The sequence below is a fragment of the Lonchura striata genome, chromosome 13, assembly GCF_046129695.1.
Source record: "Lonchura striata isolate bLonStr1 chromosome 13, bLonStr1.mat, whole genome shotgun sequence".
In the NCBI taxonomy this organism is placed as follows: domain Eukaryota; kingdom Metazoa; phylum Chordata; class Aves; order Passeriformes; family Estrildidae; genus Lonchura; species Lonchura striata.
In genome coordinates, this window is record NC_134615.1 from 11,608,201 (window position 1) to 11,632,111 (window position 23,911).

Sequence of the window (23,911 nt, forward strand, 5' to 3'; positions counted from 1 at the left end):
AGGTTGTTAGCCCCACCAGGGGAAGGGCTGCTCCTGGCAGCAAAGGTAACTGCTGTTCCTCTCTGAAGCACCAGCTGGGATCGGAGCTCTGTGCTGATGCCAGTGGCAGGAGCATGGTGGTGGAAAGGAGGGAATGCTCTGTAAGACACTTTGTTTTGACAGAAAACCCAACAAAGGGCACTGTGCCAGGGAATAGCCACCTCCTGCAGGATCTGCCATGTGCTGTGCCTAATGCAGTCTGCCGTGCCATTGTCATTTGGGATGCTAACCCTCAGCAGATAAAAGACAACTGTAGAAGTCTTTTGGCCATCGTATGCTTTTAAACATTTAAAAGAATGTGTGATAACAGGAGTGGATTTTTTTTCCCAAATGGCTGTTCACTGTCCCAAGAAAGCTAGGGGTCATACCAGCCCAACTTTCATTCCTTAGAGCAAGACTGGGAGGGTTTGCAAAAGCCTCTTTTGCAGAAGTTTTTATCAGGTTATAACTGTGCTTGTGAAGAACAAGTCACTGGCGCAGATCAGGTGTGTCTAATAGCTATGGAGAACCACTGTCAGTGTAACTGTCCTTGTTATGAAGGTTACCTTTTCATTTCTTGTTGATTTTAGAATGAAACAACAAAGCTTGACTGAAGTAGACAAACAAATGTTGTCTTTTGTTGTATGGGGGTCTTCTTGTCACCTTAGCTTTGAACTTCTAGGAATGTGGAGTTGTATTCAAAGGGCAAAGTGAGTATAAAGCAAACATCACTTTGTCAGATATACTTCAAAGTTATGTATTGGAAACAATATTTATTTTAATACATGTTTTACCTGTGATAAACAGTATACAAAAGCCTCCTAAGAAACAGTCCCTGCTCATCCAGTAATACCAGCTTAAAAGAATCAGGGAAGAAACTGATGTGAAGCAGCTTTGTCTTCCTATCTCTGACCTTCCTATGTAGTTATGTTTGGTGTAAGGAGTCCTAACATGACTTGGAGTAGAAATGAAAGTATATCAACATGTCATTATGTGTACAATAAACACCATCGAATTGGTGTAATACAAATTACATGCGTGTAGTGGGAAGCTGGTGTTAGTATAACCTCAAAACCACCAGTAAGTATCAAAGACAGGAAATTCCTAAGGTCAGCATTTCAAATTTATTCCCTTTTCTTTACTGTACATCCATCTTATATAGCATACCACAGTTTTGAAAACAAACAAATAAAATGAATACAATAATGTTCAATTTAAACAAACAAACGTAGTGTAGTGTGACAATGTGAATGTTGGGGCAGAGATCTTCTGGAATTTCTGAGAGTATGAAGCTATGGTAATGGGAGTTGTAAGAGTTTTATTTTGGTTTGTGTTTTGGTGGTTTGTTTTTGTTTTTTGGTTGGTTGGTTTCTTGAAGCTATTTTTTTTTCTATTTTAAACATGAAAGAAAGTACTGGAAAATGGCTAATGGAGTATCTTAACTTCTAGCATGTTAGTGACTTGCTTTCCTGGAAGAATGGTTGGGAGGCAGCTCAGCAGTGTAGAACACCAGGCAAGCCAGTAAACCCAGTCTGAAATGGGTCACCCTGAACTGGAGGGGATCATCATGTCACATTTTTTGTAAGGAATCTGACTTGATTGAACTGACACTTAATGAGATGCTACTGCCAAAGGCATCCCCAGGAAACAGTTCTTAACATAGCATTAGGATGAAGGCTTTGAGTAGATGGAAATGCTGCAGTGCAGGAGAAGAAAATGCTGACTTTAGGACCTGTTTTTTTGCAACATTGTTGGATTTTGGGGAGTTGGAAGGATTGCTGCTATATGTCATGGAATGTGGGCATAACACTGGCAGAGGTGTGTGGATGTGTAGAAAATCATATCTAAGAGTCTGAGAGTTGGATTAAAAAGTTTGTGTATATTTTCATAATGTTAATGAAGATAGAATTAGTTTCTTCAAATAGGGTTTCATCATGTGCAAGGCTAAGTGCCCCTGTAGAAGCAAAAGGAACAGCTATTGAGTTCTAGGCATTTGTCTTTTAATCCACATAAGAAGCATATATCTTTCTGTTATATATTTGATATATGTTATGATATGTTGTGATAGGTATTAATATTGATGCTCTTTATGAATGCCATTGATTTATGCAAGTGCCTGATGTTTTAACTTGAAACTTGAGTGAAATATGCTATTTCATGCATTAAAAAAATGCAGCTTAACCTTTTTGGCAGGTAGTGTTGACTTCTTGGAAGGTACTAAACTTTGTGTGTGTTTGAAGAGTGAAACTGGAACAGAATGAGGGCTTTATTTCAGCTTCATTACTTCACTCACTGCTGGTGAATGTGATGGGTTTTTGCAATATGTCAGAAACTTTCGATATTTTACAAATTATTCAACTTATTTGCAGTAACAGTTCTGCTATTTTAAATTCTCATAATACTGTGTTTGAACTTCCTGTGACTCTAGTGATGTTTGTAGGAGAGGCTGTGTACCAAAAACTGTTGGTAGATTGTCTGCTGAAATTATCCCAGATGTGTAGTGAACACAAAAGCAAATCAAGTATAATGATCCTCTCATACAAGTTTGCTGTATCAATTTCACCCTAAATATAAAGACAGATTTGCAAATATGAGACTGCTTTGACGTTTCCTTATAAGCATTTTTTCTTAAATATGCTTTTCGCAGTGGCTTTGCCTCCAGAGAAGACAGATGGAGTTTGCAGTGGAGATGAAAAGAAAGCAGAAAAAGAAAGTGACACACGCACAAGTTCCAAGAAGCAACTGAAATTTGAAGTAAGTCCTTTGTATTTTAAAGTTTCACTGTACTGACATAATTATGGTAGAAAAATAACCTGTGGACCAAACAGTGTCATCTGATGCATGTTTATTGCTCCCAATGTTTGTAGTGGGTACAGGAGGCAGCAGAACTGGCACAAATCAGTGCTTTGCTGTCAGTGCTCTGTATGAAGTCATTAGTGACACTTATTTCCAGGTTTGGAGAGAATCAAATGATGATTATTTCTCTGCAAGATCTAAAATACATAGTAAGAAGAAGCTTTCAGTTTAACCTTTTATTTATTAGGCCAGCTACCCATATTATCAAATCTTTAGATCGACTTTCACGGACTATTGCACTTGGTTAAATCTGCCTAATGTAAAAGATGCCTGTGAAATCTTCTGCAATGATTTATCTTCAGTGCCCAGGTCTCCAAAGTGAAATAACCCTGACCTGCTACATGGGAAATCCATCTGATCACATGGCAGGAGGAGGAGGATGATGAGTCCTCTGGGCTATATCCTTGTAGACTTGCATCTGTATAACATCATATAACTGTCAGACATTGTGTGCAGTTGGCAGATTTTTTTTTCTGTAGGAAGTGTTTTCATAAATACGAGTATGGAAACATGCAGTCACACAGCTAGTGGGTTGTCTGTCTTGGTGAGGAGGAAGATATTCTGGCACCAGCAAAAAACAGCACAAATATTCATCTCTGCACTCCAGCCTTTTGGTGCTGTCAGCCTCTCTAAGTAATGAGCTTTGTGTTTCTTCAGCTGATGTTTCAAAGACAATGCAGGCACCTTGCAGCATGGCTGGGGTGTTCTTTTACTTCTCAGTCTGGTACAATTTTATATTTTAATGTTTTAAAGCAGATTAGGGGGAGGTAGGAGGTAGGATTTTAAAGCAGATTAGGGGGAGGTAGTTCAGGTCTTGCTTTTGTGCCTTCTGGGGAGGTGACTTCTCTTTTTTCATTTTTTTTTCCCTCCCCCCCACAGCTATAACTCTTTTTCTAGGCCTGTTTTATATTCTACCTCGAGTAGCAGATATTTGCAGACAGGAAAGGCATGATAAATTGCAATTAACAGTGCTTTGACATTTGAACATTGGAGGATACCTGTCAACATGGTTGGTGCCAGAGTAACTGGAGCTCCACTGTAGCAGCAAAGTCTGTGCTTGTTCCCAAGTAGTTCTTGGCATGCCATAAAGGTTAGCACTTGGTTCTAGGCACTGTGACTAATTCACGGAAGGTTTCCATGGCTCTTCACTAAGCAGAGCACATCCTCACATAAAGATATTATGTTAGGCAATGTGGGACAGGGAAGTATTTATATGTGGCAAGAAACCAAGTATTGATATTTTTTTCCCTTGTTCTACAAATGAAAGTTTTCCAGCAATGTAAGCTGGCAGTTAAGAGACTGGTAAATGCTTCAAAGGTATAAAAGAATCCAAAACTCAAGTGCTGCGACAAGAGGTCTAAACCTGAGGTGAAAGTGATTTGGCTTTTAAAGGTGCCAGGAATGTTTATGTAATACGAAACTGTGTTTCCACAGTGGAGTGTGGGGCACTTGGCAGCTCTCACCGGGCTGAGAGGAGGCTGCCTTTGAACTCGGCAGGGACGGGGTACCCAGAGCTCCTGTGGGGAGTCGGTTTCAAGTCGGAAGATCAAACAGGTGTTTTGAGGTCTATCATGCTAAAGCTATTTGGGGCTGCTTATTTTACTTGCATACAGTGACTTTCATTTTAATTGCACTGTAATTTCTCTGTTTTTCCTTTTTGTGGCTCTGGATAATTCTAACTGCACAGGACTTGCGAGGCAGCAAACGATTTGCACCCAGGTGACTGGAGTCAGTCAAAGTGCATCCTTTGTTCTTGGTTTTGGTTTGGGGATTTTTTTCCCCTTTAACAAATTGATTTTTTCAGGCTTTCCACAGATCACACTCTGACTAACAGAAGCATAGTTAAAACAAGGAGCAGGCACCACTCCCAGTTGTTCTTGCCAGTTCCAAGGCAGGCTCTGTTTCAGGAGTTCAGTGGCGTGATGTTGTACTGCACTGACTGACAACCATTGCCTGTCAAGTGTCTGTGTTGAGGACAGGTCTGTGTTGTCTCTCTGCTGGGGATCTGTGTCCACACTGCATTAATCCTTCCTCCTGGCCCTGTGGTTTGCCACCTTGTTCTGTCAGTCTGCTCCTGTTGTCTTCCTCTTCCTGAGTTAAGCGTAGTTTTCCTTCTCTCATTTTAGGGGGGAATCTTACTGTGTTTCAAGAGCTTCAGGGAATGGTCTTGTACCTTTTCCTGTTTTCTACAATGTAGTAAAAAGCAAGTTGTGAATTCCCTAAGAGTGAGGAGTGTTGTGTGATTATGATGGGACCTTTTTGTTATGGACAGAGGCCTCTCCGGGACATAACCTGAGAGCTTCCTCCCACAAGGGAGGAAAAAAGCCTCCTGCAGAGAGTCTCCTCTGCAAACAGGCCTTTTGCTTTAGGTAATCAGCTGCTCTTTGCATGTTTCTTAGGAATTGCAATGTGATGTGTCTGTAGAGGAAGATAACAGGCAAGAATGGACCTTCACACTGTATGACTTTGATAACAACGGAAGAGTCACACGTGAGGTAAGCAAAGTACAGCTGCCCCTTTATGTGCGGCGCTTGCTAACAAGAGAAGTATTTTATAACAGGAACATTTTTTCTACTATGAAGTAGAGGTGTCCTGCCAATTTAAACAGCAGTTTCCATGGACCCTTCTCTCCTAGAAACAATCCCACCCCAGCAGTTTGCTGTTTTCAGATCTGCTGTACCATTTTTTAAACTGGTTGCTGCTTAATACCTGAGATTAGCCTTTAGAAAATAGTACTGGCATTTGAGGAGGAAAAGTATCTGAAACAACTGAACAGCTAAACACATTGTCAAAATAAACCCCTGCAAATGTATATTGTTTTGGCTTCTCTCCTGCTTTTCAGAGTTAAGCTAACCAAATAGCAAGGTTGCTTGCTGACATTCTTTCCAACAGTACTAACTATACTCTTCTATTGTTTTTATGAATATTGGGCTGATCTCTGCCTTTTCCCTCCAAGTATAAATAACACTGATGATGTTCTCTGGAGGACCATAAAAAATGGCTGTCAAAGCATACCTATGTGTATTTTTTATTATCAGGATGTCTTCAAGCCAAATAAGTGGATGTATAGATTAGGATATAGTCCTTTTTCAGAGCTATTGCTGCCCAAATTGATTAGTATTTCTTCTAGAAGAATGTCTTTTACTTGGGATTTATGCTGTGTGCTGTCATTGATTTTTATGATGCGTGTTTACTGGCTCCCTTTAGATTATCAACTGCCTTTAGATAATCAACTGAAAATCAAAGGCTTTTTTCTCTCTTAGATCTGATGCTGGTGCCTGTGACAATTACTAAAAACTGTTTGATAGCAATAGGGCAAATACTGAAAGTGTAGTGGCCTTAGACACCAAAAAGTCTGAAGCAAATTTCTTTTGACATTGCCAAATGTGGTGGTTGTTCAGGGTTTTTAACATGTATTTGAACATCATTACAAGGCTATTCTTATTGTCTCTACTCTGTTAGTGTTTTGAATAGACAAGTAAAATCTGTGCCCCTCATGCACAAGAACAAGCAGATGAAAAGTTGCAGGTTGAGTCCAGAGTTTCAAATAGGAAGATGAGATAGAGAGGGCAAGAAGGACGGGTGAGGTGAGGAAGTAGTATTGCATTTGTTAATCTTTGTGGAACAGAGACTAGAAAAATGAAATAACTTGCCTGAAGTCTCACAAGAACCTAGTGGCATATTGAACCCAGGTCTTTCAAGACCCAAGGCTAAGTCTTCATTGCAAGATTATTGTGACTCTCAAAAATAGGGGAAAAACACACAAAACCCAAACTTTCACACATGAGTGTCTTTTACATTCAGGCATGGAATTCCCATTAATGTCAGTGGGGGTTCCATGTGCTGAACATAATGAGAATATGCTTTCAAGTATGTATACAATAATTACTTGTGATTATGTGGTACACCAAAGAGCTTAATTTGACTGTACTTTGAGAATATGTTACAGCCAAATTCTATCTCTCCCTGCTACAAGAGAAGACTACAGCTTAACTGAAACCAAATCTGTGCAGGGATTGAATATTATACTGCTCTGAGGTCTGGAGGTTGATACATTCATGCTTGAACCTGTGCCAAAAAAAAATTCTTTCAACCATGGGACCAAATAGGTTGATAATTTTCAGCTCTTTACGTGTGACCAAAGATAGAAACAAATAGTGTGCACCATTCCAAATCTTCCCCTTTATATTACACACTTCTTTTGCCCTGTTCCAGGGCCATTTGTATAAGCCATCTTGGTTATCTTCTGTTGAATCCAGGTACAATTTATGAGGGTTTTTTGAGCAAGAATGACCAACAATAGGAGCTCATAGATAAACCTGGCCATAAAAGAGGAATTTTAGTCGCTTAATATGACATAGAATTTCTTGTTCTCTTGGCCCCTGGGAGATGGGCAGACATATTGTGCCTGATACTGTCCTTTGCTAAGCAGCTCTGCTCCTGTTCCAGCAAGTGACTTAAGAGGGGGAACATTAAACATTTGAATAGTTTCAATTAAAATTAATAAGAGACATATTTTCAGTTAAAAGTATGTGAAGTACATTGCTGGATCAGGGACAAAATGGGCAGTCTGAGGAAGAGGCAGATCTGTACCAGTGCCCTTTAGTGAGCTGATGAAAATGCATTCAGAACCAGTCAGCTTTTCTTAACAAAGGTCCAGTGTTATGGTGAGAAAAGCTTAATATGGACCTTTTCTCCTTCTTGGAAAATTTCCCTTTAATGTCTCCTGGATTTATATCTGGATTTAACAGAGAGATTTTTTCAGTTAGTTTTTTACCTATAGACCTGGAGGTGCTTTGCAAAAAAGAAGTCAGCAGCATTATTCTTGCTTTTCACCACGTTGAAAAGTGAGACAGTGGAAAAGAAGTGGCTTGCCCACCCACATCCATTTCATTTTATTCCAAATCATTGTGTTTAAAACATTGGACCTCATGTCCAGAGAGTTTCCAAATGAATCCAGTGTTAATTTAAAGTTTGTAAGACACATGTAGGTGTGGAGCAATTTTACTGATAGACTGAATAGGCTTTTTTATTCAAATGTATAAAAATTGTAAATAAGGTGTGTATTTGGTCAATACAACTTCTCTTCGGTTCTGTGGAATGGCAGATCACTGCTAGAGCATTCAAATTCCATTTTAGTGAAATTTCTCCTGGATCTAACAACATCTTCAGAACTTAATGCTGCTTTGATTTCCTCCTGGAGTCTGTATGACTTATTCTAGAGTCCTTAGAATTAGAAATTCACATCTGGTCATGCTTCTCAAAGAGATAGACCTGTTATGAAAGCATAATTATTGGGATAGCAAATTATAAATTAACATTACTGTATGTTATTAAACTTCTAATTTTTCTGTCACAAAGATGACCAGTTCTCAGTCCTTTTTGGTTTAGTGAGAGATAACTTTTCCTGCTGTAATATGTATATTACAAAACTTGGCTAATAACACTTCCCTTCATTCCATAAGCCATAAGAGGACAATTCATTATGTACAGCCGGGCTTTTTAGAACTGACAGCTGTGCTGTAATTATCTTCACATGAATATTTGTAATCGGACTTGAAACTTGGATAATTGAACTAATGTGTTTTGATCTGTGAGGTTTTATATTGAGCTCTCTGAATGTAATTATGCTTTATAAACACTAGCTTTTTTTTTTTTTTTTTTTTGGTAACCAGTTCTTCCGTGTAAAATTGAGTTTCTTTGGTGAGTGGCTGCACAGGAATAAGCACATAAGCACACAAGAAAGTTGCTTGTCAGGACAAAAAAAAAAAAAAAAAGAAAATTCTTCTAGAGCAGCTTTTGAGCAGATAGCAAGTGAAGTTCCTTTTGTGCTCCAAATAAGAATGATTCAAAAATGTATGTGATCAAACAGAGCTGATGTTGCAATAAAAACATCCTGCTGTATGTAGAAATCAGACTACAAACAAAGTACAAATGATACATTTGTATTTATCTTTTTCCAAGGGAAACGTAATGAACTGATATTGATGTTTCTCTTCATGCATTTTTAATGCTAAAATTGTTCTTTGTATCTCACACTAAATATTGTATTTTTCCTCTTATGTTTCCTTTGTGACTTGTTCTTTCCCTTTTTAGATTCTTTTACTCCTGTACTCTGATGTTTGAGGTTATACCTGCATTCAGAGCTCAGCACCAAGTCATTGACTTGGGGAAGGATATTGGCTTTTTTGGGGCAACCATTTATCAGCTGACCCTTATCTTGAAATTTGTTGGTTTTCACTGTGTTTGTACTAACTCAGGATAAAAAAAGAACAATGGAACCAATGGATAGAGGAGCAGTGCCTGTTTGTATCTGTGGCCATCACTTCAGTCCTTAGAAATGGTGCTTCATGTCAGATAGAAATATTAAGAAAAAATATAACTTTCTCTCTTGGTTTTAAGGGGAGTCAAAGAATTCTCTCTCAGGCAAACTATAAAGACTCAAACTGAATCTTTCCATTTTAATTAACTCTTTGGGTTTGGGGGTGTTCTCTGGGTTTTCTTATTTGTTTGGTTTTTTGTTTTTTTTTTTTTTTCCTGAGGGGAGGCTGGGGTTTTGGGGGTTTAGGGTTTTTTGGGGGGTTGTTTGTTGGTTGGGGTTTTTTTGGGTACAAATATCTCTTTCTGCTAAATTAATTCTAATGGAAAAATCTATTAGTGTCTTCTACAAAGGTCTCTAATTTGCTAACTAGTCTTGTGATGATAATCTATGCTAATATGGGAAAAATAAGGTCATCCCTGTACCATTGTTATTCCTTAAAACCTGAAAATAATACTTGGAATAGGGAATTCCTCAGTCTCACATGTGTTTTGTAAGGAATGCAGAAAACTTCAGTGCTCTTGTTCTTTTTTCAGACCCATTGGTTTCTCTGACTGTCATGAATTTCTGTGAGTGTTATAAATTACTGTTAGTCTCCTACTAGAGAGCCATAATGTGTTCTGCAAATACATGTGTGAGTGCAGCATACATGTGTGGACTTAACAAATGGAAATATTTCAGGCAATCTATTAAATTTTGTCTTGTTAATATATTTTGTTGTATTGGCTGCTTGATAAAAAAGGATGTTTTTTTCACCCTGGAAAAACCAACTGTGGTATTCAATAAGCAAAAGACAAATAATTTTGGGTATGACACATGCTGGCTGTTTGGATGCTACTCAAGGGGTATTTGGTTTCCTCTCTCTGGAAAAATATCCTAGTTTCAGTTTTTGTACTTGATTAACCTGGAGATCCCAGCAGAAATTCTGCATACCAGAAGCCCCTCAGAAGTTAGAGTCATACAGAATACTTCCCCTCTAAATATAATCCATTTGCTGTGAAGGAGAGAAATATTTTTGTTCATTCTTGTTTCTTTTTACCCATTTAATGTAGTAGTCTAAAAATCCACTTTTTGTGGGGGAAAGACCAAGCAGTCTAAAGCAAAACAGTTGCAAAATCCCATGATTTGTACAACTCATAATTCATTGTGCATAAAAGTTTGATTCTTTGGTAGGTGGGCTCTGAGTCGTGCTGGTTTATGTATCAGACAAGAGGAACAACTAACTAGGTTTTATTCTTGATCTTTGGTGCTAAATTTCTTGAGGATGGTGAAATGCACAAGCTGGTGTGAAGAGGGTAAAGCTGTCTCAATGGATTTAGGCAGTTTTTAAATGAATTTAAATACAGATAATGTTCAGTGGGACAGCTTTCAAGGGAAACAAGTCTGCTGGCAGTCTACTGGAAGATGAAAATAATTTGGGGGTAATATACATGTAACTATAAAATACAGAGCGTGTAACATATATCTTAATGGTCTATTGCTAGCAATTTGACAAGAAACCATTATCATATTAGCTGCCAAAACAGGGCTGTGAGAAAGGAATTATAGTCACAGTTCAAATTTTATTGACAAAAACAATTCTCAATAGATCAGTGCCTCAGAAATTCATGTGTTATAATTGTGAAACAACAGGAGCCTAAAGCTCAAGTGGTACATGAGACAGAATGGCCCAAGTAGCCTTGTTTGGCCAAATCAGAACTGTCAATTTGCTGCAATTCCCAACCCCAAATCAGGACCACAAGTAAATGAATCCTGTAATTAAAACGTTGTTGTCAGTATTTAGAAGATCAGCTTAAGCACTGAGTGGTTGCTCATGGCTGTCCCTAACCTCGTTCTTGGGACACATCCAGTGTGACCAGCACGTTCCTGCAGTGCCAGAATGCAGAGCACGTCAGAGCTGCATGTTAGACACATAGCAAAATGCAAAGGCAGCAGTGTTAGTCCACATGGGTGCTGAGTCCTCTGTGCCCTCATTGCCCAGCCTGGACATTAATTTGGGTTAAGTTGGGCCCATTTGGCTGAGACGTGCAACTTGTCCTGATGTGATGCACGTGTGCACATATTTGTGACTTGCCAAGTATGTGTCACACAAATGCCACATTTTGCCTTCCCTGACAGCCTTTGGGAGCACTTTTTAAACTGCTGAGTCAAACAGCTTATTGAGAAAGACCCTCACAGAACATAAGGGGCAGATTGTCAGCCAGTAAGCAAGTTAGACCTCAGCCCTGAAAAAAATAATGTAAAAGGACAGTGGGGGATATTTGTCTTTGGTTATGAAGCTAAAATAGACTAGATGTACAAACATCTGGCTTTACCAATATCTGGCATAGCTGAAAAATGGAAGAAGGGAAGATTATTATGAATGAAAGAGTTGATAATAACCTCTTGATAGCAGCCTTGTGTGGAAAGATGAAATGTTGGCTAACCAGCACTTGACCAGGAATGTATGGGAAAAGCCCCATTCACCCACGTGCTGAGTGTATGGAGCCCAGTTAGGAGTTAACACTGTGCTTAAGTTCCTTGCTGAAGGAGAAGGTTTATCCAAGTGTGGGATTATAGCACAATGCTCCTGGAACATGACTTATGGAGGGTGTACAAAACAGCAGATATAGTTTGTTTGTCTGTATATGTGCTTGCCTGGGTTCTTTCTCTTAGATAAAATAAAAATTCAGCCCTTCAAGCTGCCTGTTGGGTTTTGGCTCTGTCTGGTCACATTTAGAGGTCTGGCTAGCTTTCAAATTAGAGTGAAATGGAGATGTGTTAAAGAGCTGTGAGGTGTCCACCAGATTGACACAGAGTATCTCTCAAGCTTTAGACAGTGATTGTCAAGAGCATGGAGCAGCTACTGATAACAGCCCATAAAATCTCTTGCAGCAATGAGAGAAAAAAATACATATTCTACTCTCTTTTTATGAATATATTGTCTTGAACTTACAGGTTTGGAGAAATTCTCCTGAGTGCAGGAAAGTTAGAGAGGTTACATGTTAAGACAAAGTCTGGACCCCTTAGGATTTAGTTATTCATTCTTCCTATTGAGCTGGAAAATCATCTAGTGTAATATCATTGGTCCTGGCCATAAGCTCAGTATTTCCCTAAATTCTGTGTGAGTAGAAATTATCTTTATGTCCTCTTAAAAGCTGGTTCCATAATGAGGAATTTGTGGTATATTGACTTCTAAAGTGGTGGGGGGTTCCATTAGGGCATACTAAACTTTGAGATACCCATGTTATAGGTATGACTCCTGAGCAAAGGAAAAGTTGTAGAGGTTTTGAGTTTTTATAGACCTGACTCTTAATCCTCAGAACCAGTTATACTTAACAAAAGATGATTTAGATATTTCCTTTGTGCTTGCAGGCATCTGGAAAGAGCTTAGGTAGGAGATAAATCAAGGAAAAGGAAGAGCAGCATGGGGAAGTTCACAGATATGCATTCAATGGGCTCTTTATAGCCTGCAATGATCAGAATACTTTATCAGACTGCTTTGGCCTTAGGATGGTGCCCAAGACCAGTTTGGGTAAAATCCTTTTGAGGAAAAACAGTGAGGCAAGAGATCCCCTTTTCATCCTGGCAATTTAAGGTAGTACCCTGTTTGAGCCTGGCTGGATTAAATCACCCTGGGAGACCTTTGAGCATCACCAGCTACTAAACAGTGCTTCTCCTGTTTGACATTGGCCTGTTAAAATTGGCTGGTGTTCTGTCCAATATTGCCAGATGTGTAAGCCTCTGTTCACATCCCATTGCCTTCAAAGAGATCTGTGAAGAAGGTTCTGTAATAGCCTGACTGGATAATATTTGCTGTTCAAAACTGGTTGAATTTTGCAAAATAAGCTAAACCCCAAAACATAGATAGGAGGGTGATATTCAGACAGATATAATTTCTTTTCAAACCTGAGATTTACAGTTCTGTCACTCTTCTTACTGATTTTCCTCTGGATAATCAACCATTTAACTATGCCAAGGGGAAAAAAAAAACCAACAAAAAATAATCAAACCAATAGGAAGACTATAATGTCCAAGATTTTCTTGAATTGATGGATTTGTTTTGGCCACATGAACTCAATTTTCAGTGGAGTATGAATGCTTATCCCTGGGTTCTGTGTAAATCAAAGAAACAAGAAGGCAGAACACCATTTTGCTGATTCAGAGATTGGGAAACCTGCAGATCTAGTGCTGTTGTCATTGTTTTGATCTGCTTTGCCCCAGTTCATAAACCTATTTGGTGAAGGCTTCTGAGGATACTTCAGCATTTAATAGTGCCAAATCCAAAATAATTGTAATTAGTGGAGCTGTGAGTTTTATGCCATTTTCACAGTGCTGTGTTCTTTTGTGTTTCAATCTGACTCCAGGACATTACCAGCTTGCTTCATACCATCTATGAGGTAGTTGATGCATCAGTAAACCATTCTCCTAGTTCCAGCAAAACTCTGAGAGTGAAACTTACTGTGGCACCAGATAGCAGCCAGAAGAAAAAGAGTATCTTGTTAAATCATACTGGTAAGGATGTGCAATCAGACATTGGAAAAAATACAAAATCTTCCAGAGTCCCATGAAAATCCATCTCTGTACTTTGTTAATGCAAATACATATATACTTAAAGGCAAATAATTATGTGGGCATTTTAAACCCCACAAACCTGCTTTATGATCTTGACTGTAAAATTACCTGTCCTTCTTTCAGTGTCTCATTAGCAAATGAGGGTTCCCCCTTCTGATGGATTGCTTCTTTTGGAAGCAGCAATAACCCATGTGTAGTGTAGTTTTCTTTGTGCACTGCAAGGCAGATCTAAGGCCTTCTTGACTTGCATCACTTTATCTCTGCTCATATTGCAGCACTTGATTTGTGTGGAAGGAGGTGTAGGGGCATAAAATGCTTCTTGACAGTGCATAGCTACCAGTGCTGCTGGGTAGAAATAAACAATTAAGCATAAGTAAACTCAAATAATCTGTGAATAAAAATTGTACATTTTCTGTGTTGGAAGAGTCTGCCATTATAAAAATATTTGTACCATGATGGCTTATCCAACTTACCTTCAATGTAATAATAATTGTTGCAGCATAAGTGCTTCAGTAGGTAGAGTAGTACTAAATTGAAATACTTAAAATTATTTAAAATTAGTACTTCAATAAAAAATGTAGGCATCAGATCTAAAAGGAGAGCCTGATCACCTCAATTTTAATAAAATAATCACTCCCTCAAGAGCAGACAAGTAAATTCTCCCTGCTGGGGAGCAATGTGGTGCTCTAGGACAGCACTGAATTGCCAGCACTGAGCCTGTCAGTGTGAGTGCAGAGTAAACCTCACCCTGACTGAGATCCTGCAGGCCAGGTTACCTCTGAATAAAATCTGTCCTTTAGGCAAAAGCAGGACTGAGAAGGTGACAGGAAATGATAGATCACATCCTGATCTACTGACACAAGCAGACGTGCTTGCAATGTAGAGTGTTGGTTGTGCTGATCAGCAAGGACAGCAATGTGACAATAATGTGCTTTATCCTGGCAGATTTGCAGAGTGCCAGGCACAGAGCTGAGAACAAAGCTAATGAAGAAGCAAGAAGCTCTGAGAAGAAGCAGAGGGCTTCCCTCAGGTAAGGGGAATAAACCCTGGCTCCTGACAGGCACTGCATACCTCTGAGAAACCTCAACCATTGATTCCTTGCTTGCTTGTTTTGGGTTTTTTTTAATTATTTTAAACTAGAGAAATTACAGGAGTTTTCATTGTGGACTTAAGAGCAGATTCCATTGCTGGATACTTATATTAAAACAAAAGAAACACAAAAAAAAGGAAAAAAAATTCTGGAATTTTCTTTTTCTGTGGGTTCTTTGGAGGATCTGAATTGTCTTTTTAGATGCCATCTGCAAATAAGTGAGGTTAATAGCAAAACATTTTGGCTAAAAGTGTCCTAAAACCTTTTCCACTCCTTAGCAGCCATCTCCTGCCTTTCTCTGTCCTCCTTCCAGCCCATCTTTTTCACTCATCTACTCAAATAGTGCCAAGCTTTGCATGGGTTAGTAACTCATAACCCAAGCAGAGTGCTAACAGGTCATCTTGGTGCATATTTGATATATTTTGGGATTTTATGTTTCATAACAAACTGCTCATAAGGCAGAGGGGAAGTGTGTGCTGAAATGTTACAGTAATGACATTGACTCATTAGTTATGTTTGTTTCTTCAGCTGCAAATTTAAAAAAGAAAAAAAAAACAACAAACTTTTGGCTTGCCTTAGATTGAGGGATATTTGTCTGGATACATAGCAAATTTATCAGGAGAAGGAGCATTCAGTCTTATTGAAACTGACAAGAGAACAGTACCTCCCTTTTTTGGATGGAGAAAAAAATGCTAGTGAGTTATCCCAGTCAGCAAATCCCAGTACAATCACATTTCAGATTAAAAGAAGAATAAAATTACTATTAATCTTGTGTCAGCAACTCTGTACAGAATCTTCTATGAACTGAAGAATACTCTGTGGTTTTACTTGCTGGCCTAGATGTGGTGTGCAGATTCCCTCTGCCCATTAGCAAAGTTTTACCCTGTGCGAATTCAATAGATTGGTTTTGTTTGATAATCTACTGCAAAAATCCCCTTTCAGTTTGAAGTCCCCTTCTTATTCACCTTAAAGTCCTGGCTCTGCAAATGTAGTGTTTTTATGAACAGCAAGCACTTCCAATTAAATCCACACTCATGGAAGCATCAAATGTTGGGACCAAATGTTTGTCCTTCTCATTCCTTTGGTGAGAGGTTTCCTCACAGAAAACTCTGTCTTGAGCTGAGTAGATCAGTGTCAGACAATGGTCAGCAGCTGCCAGGTTTTGTTACATCCCACTAGATGCAGACAGGATGAAGAGTGTGCTGTTCACACTGTGTGTGTTTCTGGGATGTTTGTGCACTCTGACCAAGCTGACAACCCTCAGGAAAGCTGCTGAGGCTCAGGTCAGAATCTCACAATATTAATGCAGTTGCTTCCCCTTTGAAAGCAGCAATGAGAACTTGTGGGAAGTGCACACATTTCTCATGTTCAGTCACTTAGGAATTCTAGGCAAGATATGATTAATATTCAAGATAAAATAGATAGAAATGTTTTTATCCTTAAGGTTGGGAGATAGATGGGTTGGATTTTTCATTTGCTGGAAGCTACAGGCAGGAGTTTTCACCTGTAGGGTTAATATGAGTATCAAGATAAGTAGCTAGATTCATGGCTAGATAGCTTGGTTCTCCCTGGCTGCCTTAAACTCTGTCTTCTCAGTGAGTGAGGCTCTCAGGGGATGTCCCTGCATTTTCTGCTCTGTGCTCTATTCCCCTTTCCTGCTATGTTGTTGTGTGCTTCGTGCCATCAGGATGATACATAAGCGTGGGAATTTTACAAAGGACTTCCATGCACTCCACAAACACTCCAGCAGATGCAATTTTTTATTAAAAGCAGAACCATACCAAGCCCAAGCCCAATAACAACACTATGTTTACACAGTCCTCGATGCATGGTTGATGCCTGCCCAAGTCCTCCCATGTGTTTGCAGGACAGCACTGTGGGCCTGGGTGCCAGACACTTCAGTTCTCAGAAGTACTGGAAGTTCCCTTTGACAGTGGAGCACATCTCTCATCAGTGTATAATTGCTTCACTGTGTATATTTGCATGAATATTGTGAACGTCATCTTGCATGCAAGAAAGTTATTAGAATGTAGGGCTGTGGCAGTACTGGCATAATTTTTTTTTTCTCTGTCTTGATGAGAGATTTAATTTATTACAGTAACAAAATAACAGGTTCCCTGTTAGCTTCATTTCCAAGAGACAGTGCTGCATACAGTGTTGCTTAATTGTGTTGGATCAAGCTCAATTATGTTTTTTCTGGGTTAACTGTGAATTGTCTTCAGCACGTGTGTTAAGTCCCAGTGGTTTCTGTAGGTGATTCATGACTGGCAACTGCAGTTAGGCAACTTCCAACCCCAGAAATCTTTTATGTTGACATGCTAAAGTGTAACAACCTGTGAAGTTGTACCTGATACAGGAAAGGTACTGAGTTAGTTAGGTATCCAAAATGTAGAGAACATCTGGACATTCCTTTTTTGTTTGTTTGTTTGTTTGTTTGTTTTTTGAAAGTAGCCCATGTCACTTCTGCAGTTCAAAGCTGACTCTGAATCTTTAAACCTTACCTGCTTTCCACGCAGACTCTCCTCCATTCAGGAGACTCTATCACAATAGAGCAAAAATGATCTTCCAGTTAGGTCAAGTCTTGTGAGTTTGATAAAAGACACTGCAGACCTGTGTCTGACAGAGACACGAGGGGCCTCCGCTCTGTAAGGTCCCTGAACAGTACCAGCTAGACCAGGAAAACCATTTGTGCCAAAGCTCAGGGGATCAGCAGCCTCTGGAAACTTAGAAATGTGTTAATAGACTAAAAGCAGAGTACTGGGCACCATACAGTACAGAGCTCATATTTAGCAACTGGTGTAGGATACAAGGCCAAATTCTGGTGTTAGGCTGACATCAGTGCACTTGCACAGAGAAATAGCAAATCCAGTCTCATGGTCTTGGAGACTGAATTGTCTGAATGACAAGCAGCGACTTAATTAAGGGTTTTCTGCTTATACTGTTTGTTATATTGAAAATATTGTTCATATTTGCAGACTTCCCATTTAAATTGCTGAATAAAATTGTTTGACATTATGGGCTGGCTACAATACTATAAAATTCTGCCTGATTTTTTTCTGCCTCATAAATGAATGGTATTTCAGATATTCATTCTCAGGAAATAGTTCTGCTATAAATAAAATTGCAAAGCTGAGCAGGAAAGGGAGTTGAGATTCTAAAGCCAGCGTCTGATCTGACCTTATTAATTGTATTTTGAAAAGCAGCAGTTACCTCTGAGTGTCCTACCAGCACCTTCCCTTCCCAGACTCTCTTAGTTACTACACCTGTCCTGTTGCCTGTCTTTCTGAAGCAGGAGCACGTGGACATTGATCTGGATTACCCCAGCACTTCCTCACAGCAGTGGGAATGGTCATGAATCAAACAGCAGATTTTCTTTGGCGTGTTCAAATTGGAGAATGAGTTGAATGATTTGGCCCTAGGAAAGAAAGTAATAAATGCTAGGAGTGGTTTTATTTGCTTTTGCACATGTGATGCAATTTGAAAGCCTCCTTTGCTTTGCAACATCAGGGTTGATTTATATGAGGGGAAAGAACAGTCAGTTTAGGCCTATCATCATAGCAAGTCTGGTCATCCACAATTCCAAGCATTTGTTGTTTCTTTGTGAGCAGCTCCTGTCACTTCAAAGGGACTATTAGTTGTTGGTTTGTAGATGGTGATAAGAACTTTAAAGAAGTTCTGCTGAATTGTAGTTTTGCTTCCTGCTGACAGATACCACCAGAGTGAGAACAATCCAGAGCAAAGTGGGTGCTATCGTCATTGTGTTGATGAGAACATTGAAAGGAGAAACCACTATTTGGATCTTGCAGGAATAGAAAACTACACATCAAAGTTTGGGCCAGGTAATTTATGTTGTAACCTTATAATCTTTTATGTCTTCAATTGCATGTTCCATGTCAGGGACAGTGAATTGTGAAGCTGTGTGATTTGTCTGTAGTGACTCAGGAATAGGACTGTGAATACTGCAAGGTAATTATTGGTGAAGGTGGTATCACAACAGAGTGGCTAATGTGCTGCAAGGCTGCTTTGATGTACTTGTTTGTGTAACTAAACTTGGAGCTGAGCCTAGGAGAACAATCTTTACATCTAAATTATTAAGTTTAGTCTATGGGTGAGGTCAGGATTGACTTTTGGATGTTGGAGCTTGTTCCCAAGATGAGACCAGCACATATTTTATAGTTGCTACTGACCCAAAAATAGGAGAATGTGTGTTTGTACCTGGAATTTTGGCTCTAGTCCCCACATCAAAGAGATTTGGATTTCCTTCATTTCCCTGCTCTCTGCCAGGGTTTTACTATTCCCCTCACAGTTATTTTGATGACCAAGAGTTGGTAACATAAAGATTTTTATATACACACACACACATGTTGAGTCTTCACTAGATAGGTATTCATATTTGTGTATTATTTACTGGCCAGAATTATTAAATGTAATTAAACTAGACAGCTATAATTGCATTCACTTCCTTAGGAAAAATTTGTTCTGCTGATAATGCTATCCCTGCCAACTGTATGCTACTAATTAAAACTTTGAAATACTAGATGACTAACTCAGCTTGTTATTTCCTAGGATCTCCTCCAGCAGCTCAAAAACATGACCCACCAGGCAGAATTGTGAATCAAACTAGATCCCGTTCTCATGAGCCTGAGACCTTCCATGCTCACCATAGGAAATCACAAGTGGTGGATCCAAACCACATCAATCTGGCTGAAAGTTCCTATGCCAAGATTGCCGAAATCCAACAGAGGCTCCGGAGCCAGGACTCCAACAAGCACTTTGTGAGGTCTCCCAAAGCCCAGGGCAAAAATGTCGCCCCTGTGCATCCTGGAAGGGCAGTCAGAAATAAACCTTTTCAAGGGGTGCCCTTGCCCATGGCTTCCCCAAGTGCACGGGTGGGCCAGAACCTCCCGTACCTTCCCTTGCAATCCCAGCAGATCCACAAGAAGCATAAGCAGAGGGCAAAGGAGAATCACCAAATGTGCAAAACCTTCCAGTCTCCGGGGACAGTTGTGGAAAAAGAACACGTCAGAGACCTGCCCACAGTCATTTTATATGAAGGCCAAGTGGGACAAATGATACAAAGACATGAGCACCACCACCATCACGAGCACCACCACCACTACCACCACTTCTACCAGACATAGAAGAGATCCCACCAGCGTCCTCCAAGAATCATCCCAAATGAAGGAAATGTGTTCTTGTGATACCAGAACTAAGGCATTACTATGATTAATATTATCATTACTCCATTAATATTCAGCTAGCATATATTTTAGAGGTTATATGGAACTCTTGAAACTCACCCTATTTATATGTTGTGGAACCGCATAGCTTACTCGAACACCTTGTGGATTTTTTTTTTTTTAAGTGGCTTGTAAAACAGCAAGCAGCCATAGCTTTTTGAGCTGTGATTTAATACAGGTCGTCAACGCACTTCTGTACAAGTACTACTTCCACTGTACTCAGAAAGATACTTCAAACACTCTTGCAGACATCTAGCTTTCCACTCTGCTGTACGTCGGCTGATCGCACACAAGCCTTTCATCAGGGGAGCAATGTTCGAAGGGTTGGACTCCAGAGATACTCAGATAATGGAAAATACAAACAGCTGCTACCTCTAGTATTATTCAGATTTTATTTTCTTCTTATTGATTGTAATGTGCTACAGGGGGGAATTTTAATATACTGTGTTCGTGTAGCCTGTTTGTGTTCACATCCTTTCAAATCATCTTAATTATGAGGAAATATTAGCTAAACTTGTCAACAGGGCTACATTTGTATGACTTACACTTTATTTTCTTGGAGATTCTTCATTGACACAAGTACAGTCTGTTATATACTGGGTAATATTTAAATATACTTCTTTTATTTTTGGTTTTTTTCTTGCTTATTCTCCACTCTGTTTGGGGTACTGTTTGAAAAGAGAAGGATGTGAAATGGGGTTTTCCAAAGCAGCACTAGACTTCAGTGCTTGGGCCATAAGTACCATTCATGGGGGTTTGAGAAGGAGAGGGGTTAATTGGGGGGGTTGTTTTGTTTAAATCCACAGTTCTTTGTTTTGAGAAAGAATTGAGGAAAATATACTTTCTCACTTTAAATGTTGGCAAATATATATAAAATATAAATATAAATATAAATATATATAAATATGCACACTCTCAGGTACATTTTGTTGTGTTTTAGAAATCTGTGGTTTGAATATTAACATTATATTTGTTTTTTCCACAACAGTGACTTTTTAGAAACATATGCCATGGCATTTTCCTGGTGCCTCCAGTCTGAATTTCCCAAGCACCTATCAATTTTTGCTTCTCCCATTTTAGAGATGTGTATAAAAAGTATCATTCACAATCTTCCTGCATTCTTCTACTTTTTCCATATCAAAGGGCTTCCATTCCATGAAGGAGAATCAGCCCACACTTACAAGACCTTAATGGTTGCTGAGAAATTTGAAGGACAAAAGAAAATTGGAAAAATAAAAAAGAAAAGAAAAGAGTCAGCACATTGATGTTTTGGGGAGCCTAGATTTAAAATAGATTCAGTTGGGTTTTGTACAGATCACCATTCTGCAGGTAGAAAGTGACTGGAAAAAACACCTACATTTCTTTTGGAACATTAAAGTAGAGAACTCCTACAAAAAGACACAATTGTTCTATAAATGTATTTGCTTTTGGTTTTAATTATTTTTAATGTTGTGGTATTTTGTCAATAGTATATATTGTAAAATGTAACTATCCGACATTGTTATAAGCCCTTTATGATTGGGGTATTTTTTGTTTTCTGACTAGAGTTTTGTTCAGTCCAAAATGGGGTCTTACCTTACTGCTGACCAGGTTTAGGGGGATGTTGTCCATTCTAAGAACACAGAGACATCACCTTGTAAAGAACAGTGGGAAGCCTTCTTGTGGAATTGGAATAGAATCACTGCTTCATGGTAATTAGGTCCGTCTCTTGTCTCCCTGGATCAGCAGATGTTTAGACTTATTGTCCCCTTTAAAAAATCTGGTTTATTTTATTTTACTTTTTTTAGCTGTCAACAGCGTGTTCTGTAAAATCTAACAAAATGTTTTTAAGATGTGTTTGATCCGTGTGACAACTATACTGTTCTGTTTATTTTAAAATTCCTAAAGTCCAAAAATATTTATATGCAGAATTTTCTGTGTTGAGAATATGAAAAGGCCACGAATTTGGTTAGTTACCACTGAGTTGTTCTAGTCTAAGCCTTTTTTGCTGCTTGTGTATCATTCTTTTTCAATGTATATATAATTATGGACTGCAAAAAGAAAAAAAAAAGGCATTTATATGTCTAGTAGAAGGAATAAGCTTATTTATATTATAGTGTTAAAAAAGTCTGATGTATTCAAGTGACTTACATTATACCGCATGCAAACACAGTGTACATTCCATCTAAGAAGGGATGCCATGCTATTTGTTTTGAAGAAGTAATTAAAGCTGTTCTCTTTTCAGTAGAGCATATGCCACAAAGACTGAGAGGTGGAAGTTGTTCTTAATCAATTTTTTTAAATGCAGATTGTTACTTAAAACCAGAAAACATTGTGGGAAAACTCGAGTGCTTTCAGAATTGTGGAGTTTTCTGCAAAAGGGCAGCAAAGGGGTAAAACTGCTTCTCCACCCAGAGATATTTTGCTGGAAAGGAAAACAGCACCCCTACCAAAATCCCCTCTGAGAAGTGTGCAGTGCAGGCTGTGCCAAATGGGCTCTGACGTGGAACACGACTGGCCAATTGTTACTGCCTGGCATTGGTTTGTTTTGGTTTATTATATTTGGACATTCAAAAGACAAATTCTGCCTTACTCAAAGTCTGTGAAACACAAATGCATTTTAATAACATGGCATCCCCTTATGAAAACTTTACACCAGCCATGTATGAATATACAGTATCTAAATACTGTTGCAGTTGTGTTATGTGCATTATAAGTGTGAATAACATGTAGCACAGTTTCTTTTCACAGAACCTTAAATTTCCGTATCTTTTAAATATGTTTGCTTTTCAGTATTTTGTATAGTAAATATAGATGGTTTTGACTAAATGCTTTATTTATTTAACAGCAAAAACTGTGCCAAGAGAACCCCCTGTTAATTAAAGTTTTACTAGTTCAGAAAGTATATTTCTTCTTGTTGTGGATTTCAGGGGCCTGTTGCAATTGCTGTCAGTGCTTGAGATCCCACTGATGAAAGAGCTTGCATTAACATTTCTGGGAACAGGATCAGGAAATTACGTATGGGCTGGGTATGCTTTGGTCTAATACTTAAAATATCAAGTTTCAAAGTTAAATTTCTTGTCCCCTGCTGTTGGACCTGTGTTGAGTAACTGATATTTCATCTTGCTATTAATTCTGAAAACTTTTCCTTAAAAAAAATAAAAATATTGGTTTAAGTTGTTCAAAACCATAGCTGAATCAAAATTTGAAAGAGTTTAGTTTCTGGTTGAACAAAACATTTACTTCCAAAGAAAAACATACCAGAGTTGAGTATATTGTTAATATTGAAAAGTAAAATGGAGTGGCATTAAGTAATTTCAGATGAAAACTCCAGACTTCTCACTTCCTTCTTCTATTTTTACATAAGACAGTTCAGCAAAATGAAGTCAATATTGAAGTTTACACTCTTTGCTGAAAAAATTCAATTTAAAAATTTTGCTCATCTCTGCCAGCTGCAGTTCTGGGGAGGGCAGTGTTTCGAAAAGAAAGGTTCCTGGGATCTTGCAGCTTCATGACCACAATAGAAATTAACCTGAGGTAAGGCTGTGAAGTAAAATCTCTGTCCCCGTGAAATCTCTGGCAAGGCTGCCAGGTTCCCACTGGCTGCAGGGTGCCTATAATTTCATTCCAGGAATGTGGGTTTGAAGTCTACATAATGTTCAGCCAGTAGCTTCAGTATTTATTTTTTCTGCATCTTACTGCTGATAGTAAATGGAAGTTTGCTGTAAGAGATCAAGCTGGTAAATTAATTAAGATTAGCAGCAAATTCTCTTTACACTGATGTCATTGGAGGCCCTCAAGGCACTCCCAAATGTCTTTGAAACAGCCACATATCATTTAGTCATTGTTAAAAAT

General features: G+C 38.8%; 1 protein-coding gene across 1 annotated transcript in view; it reads left to right on the top strand.

The window, feature by feature from the left end:
• NKD1 (NKD inhibitor of Wnt signaling pathway 1) overlaps positions 1-22,958 on the top strand; it is a 106,260-nt gene extending 83,302 nt beyond the window's left edge. The window contains exons 5-10 of the mRNA XM_031505848.2: positions 2,666-2,772; positions 5,274-5,369; positions 13,540-13,687; positions 14,693-14,777; positions 18,546-18,676; positions 19,404-22,958. Of these exons, the coding sequence (XP_031361708.1) occupies positions 2,666-2,772; positions 5,274-5,369; positions 13,540-13,687; positions 14,693-14,777; positions 18,546-18,676; positions 19,404-19,978 (1,142 nt within the window). The 3' untranslated portion in view covers positions 19,979-22,958. The remainder of the gene's footprint in view (positions 1-2,665; positions 2,773-5,273; positions 5,370-13,539; positions 13,688-14,692; positions 14,778-18,545; positions 18,677-19,403) is intronic.
• The last annotated feature ends 953 nt before the right edge of the window (positions 22,959-23,911 follow it).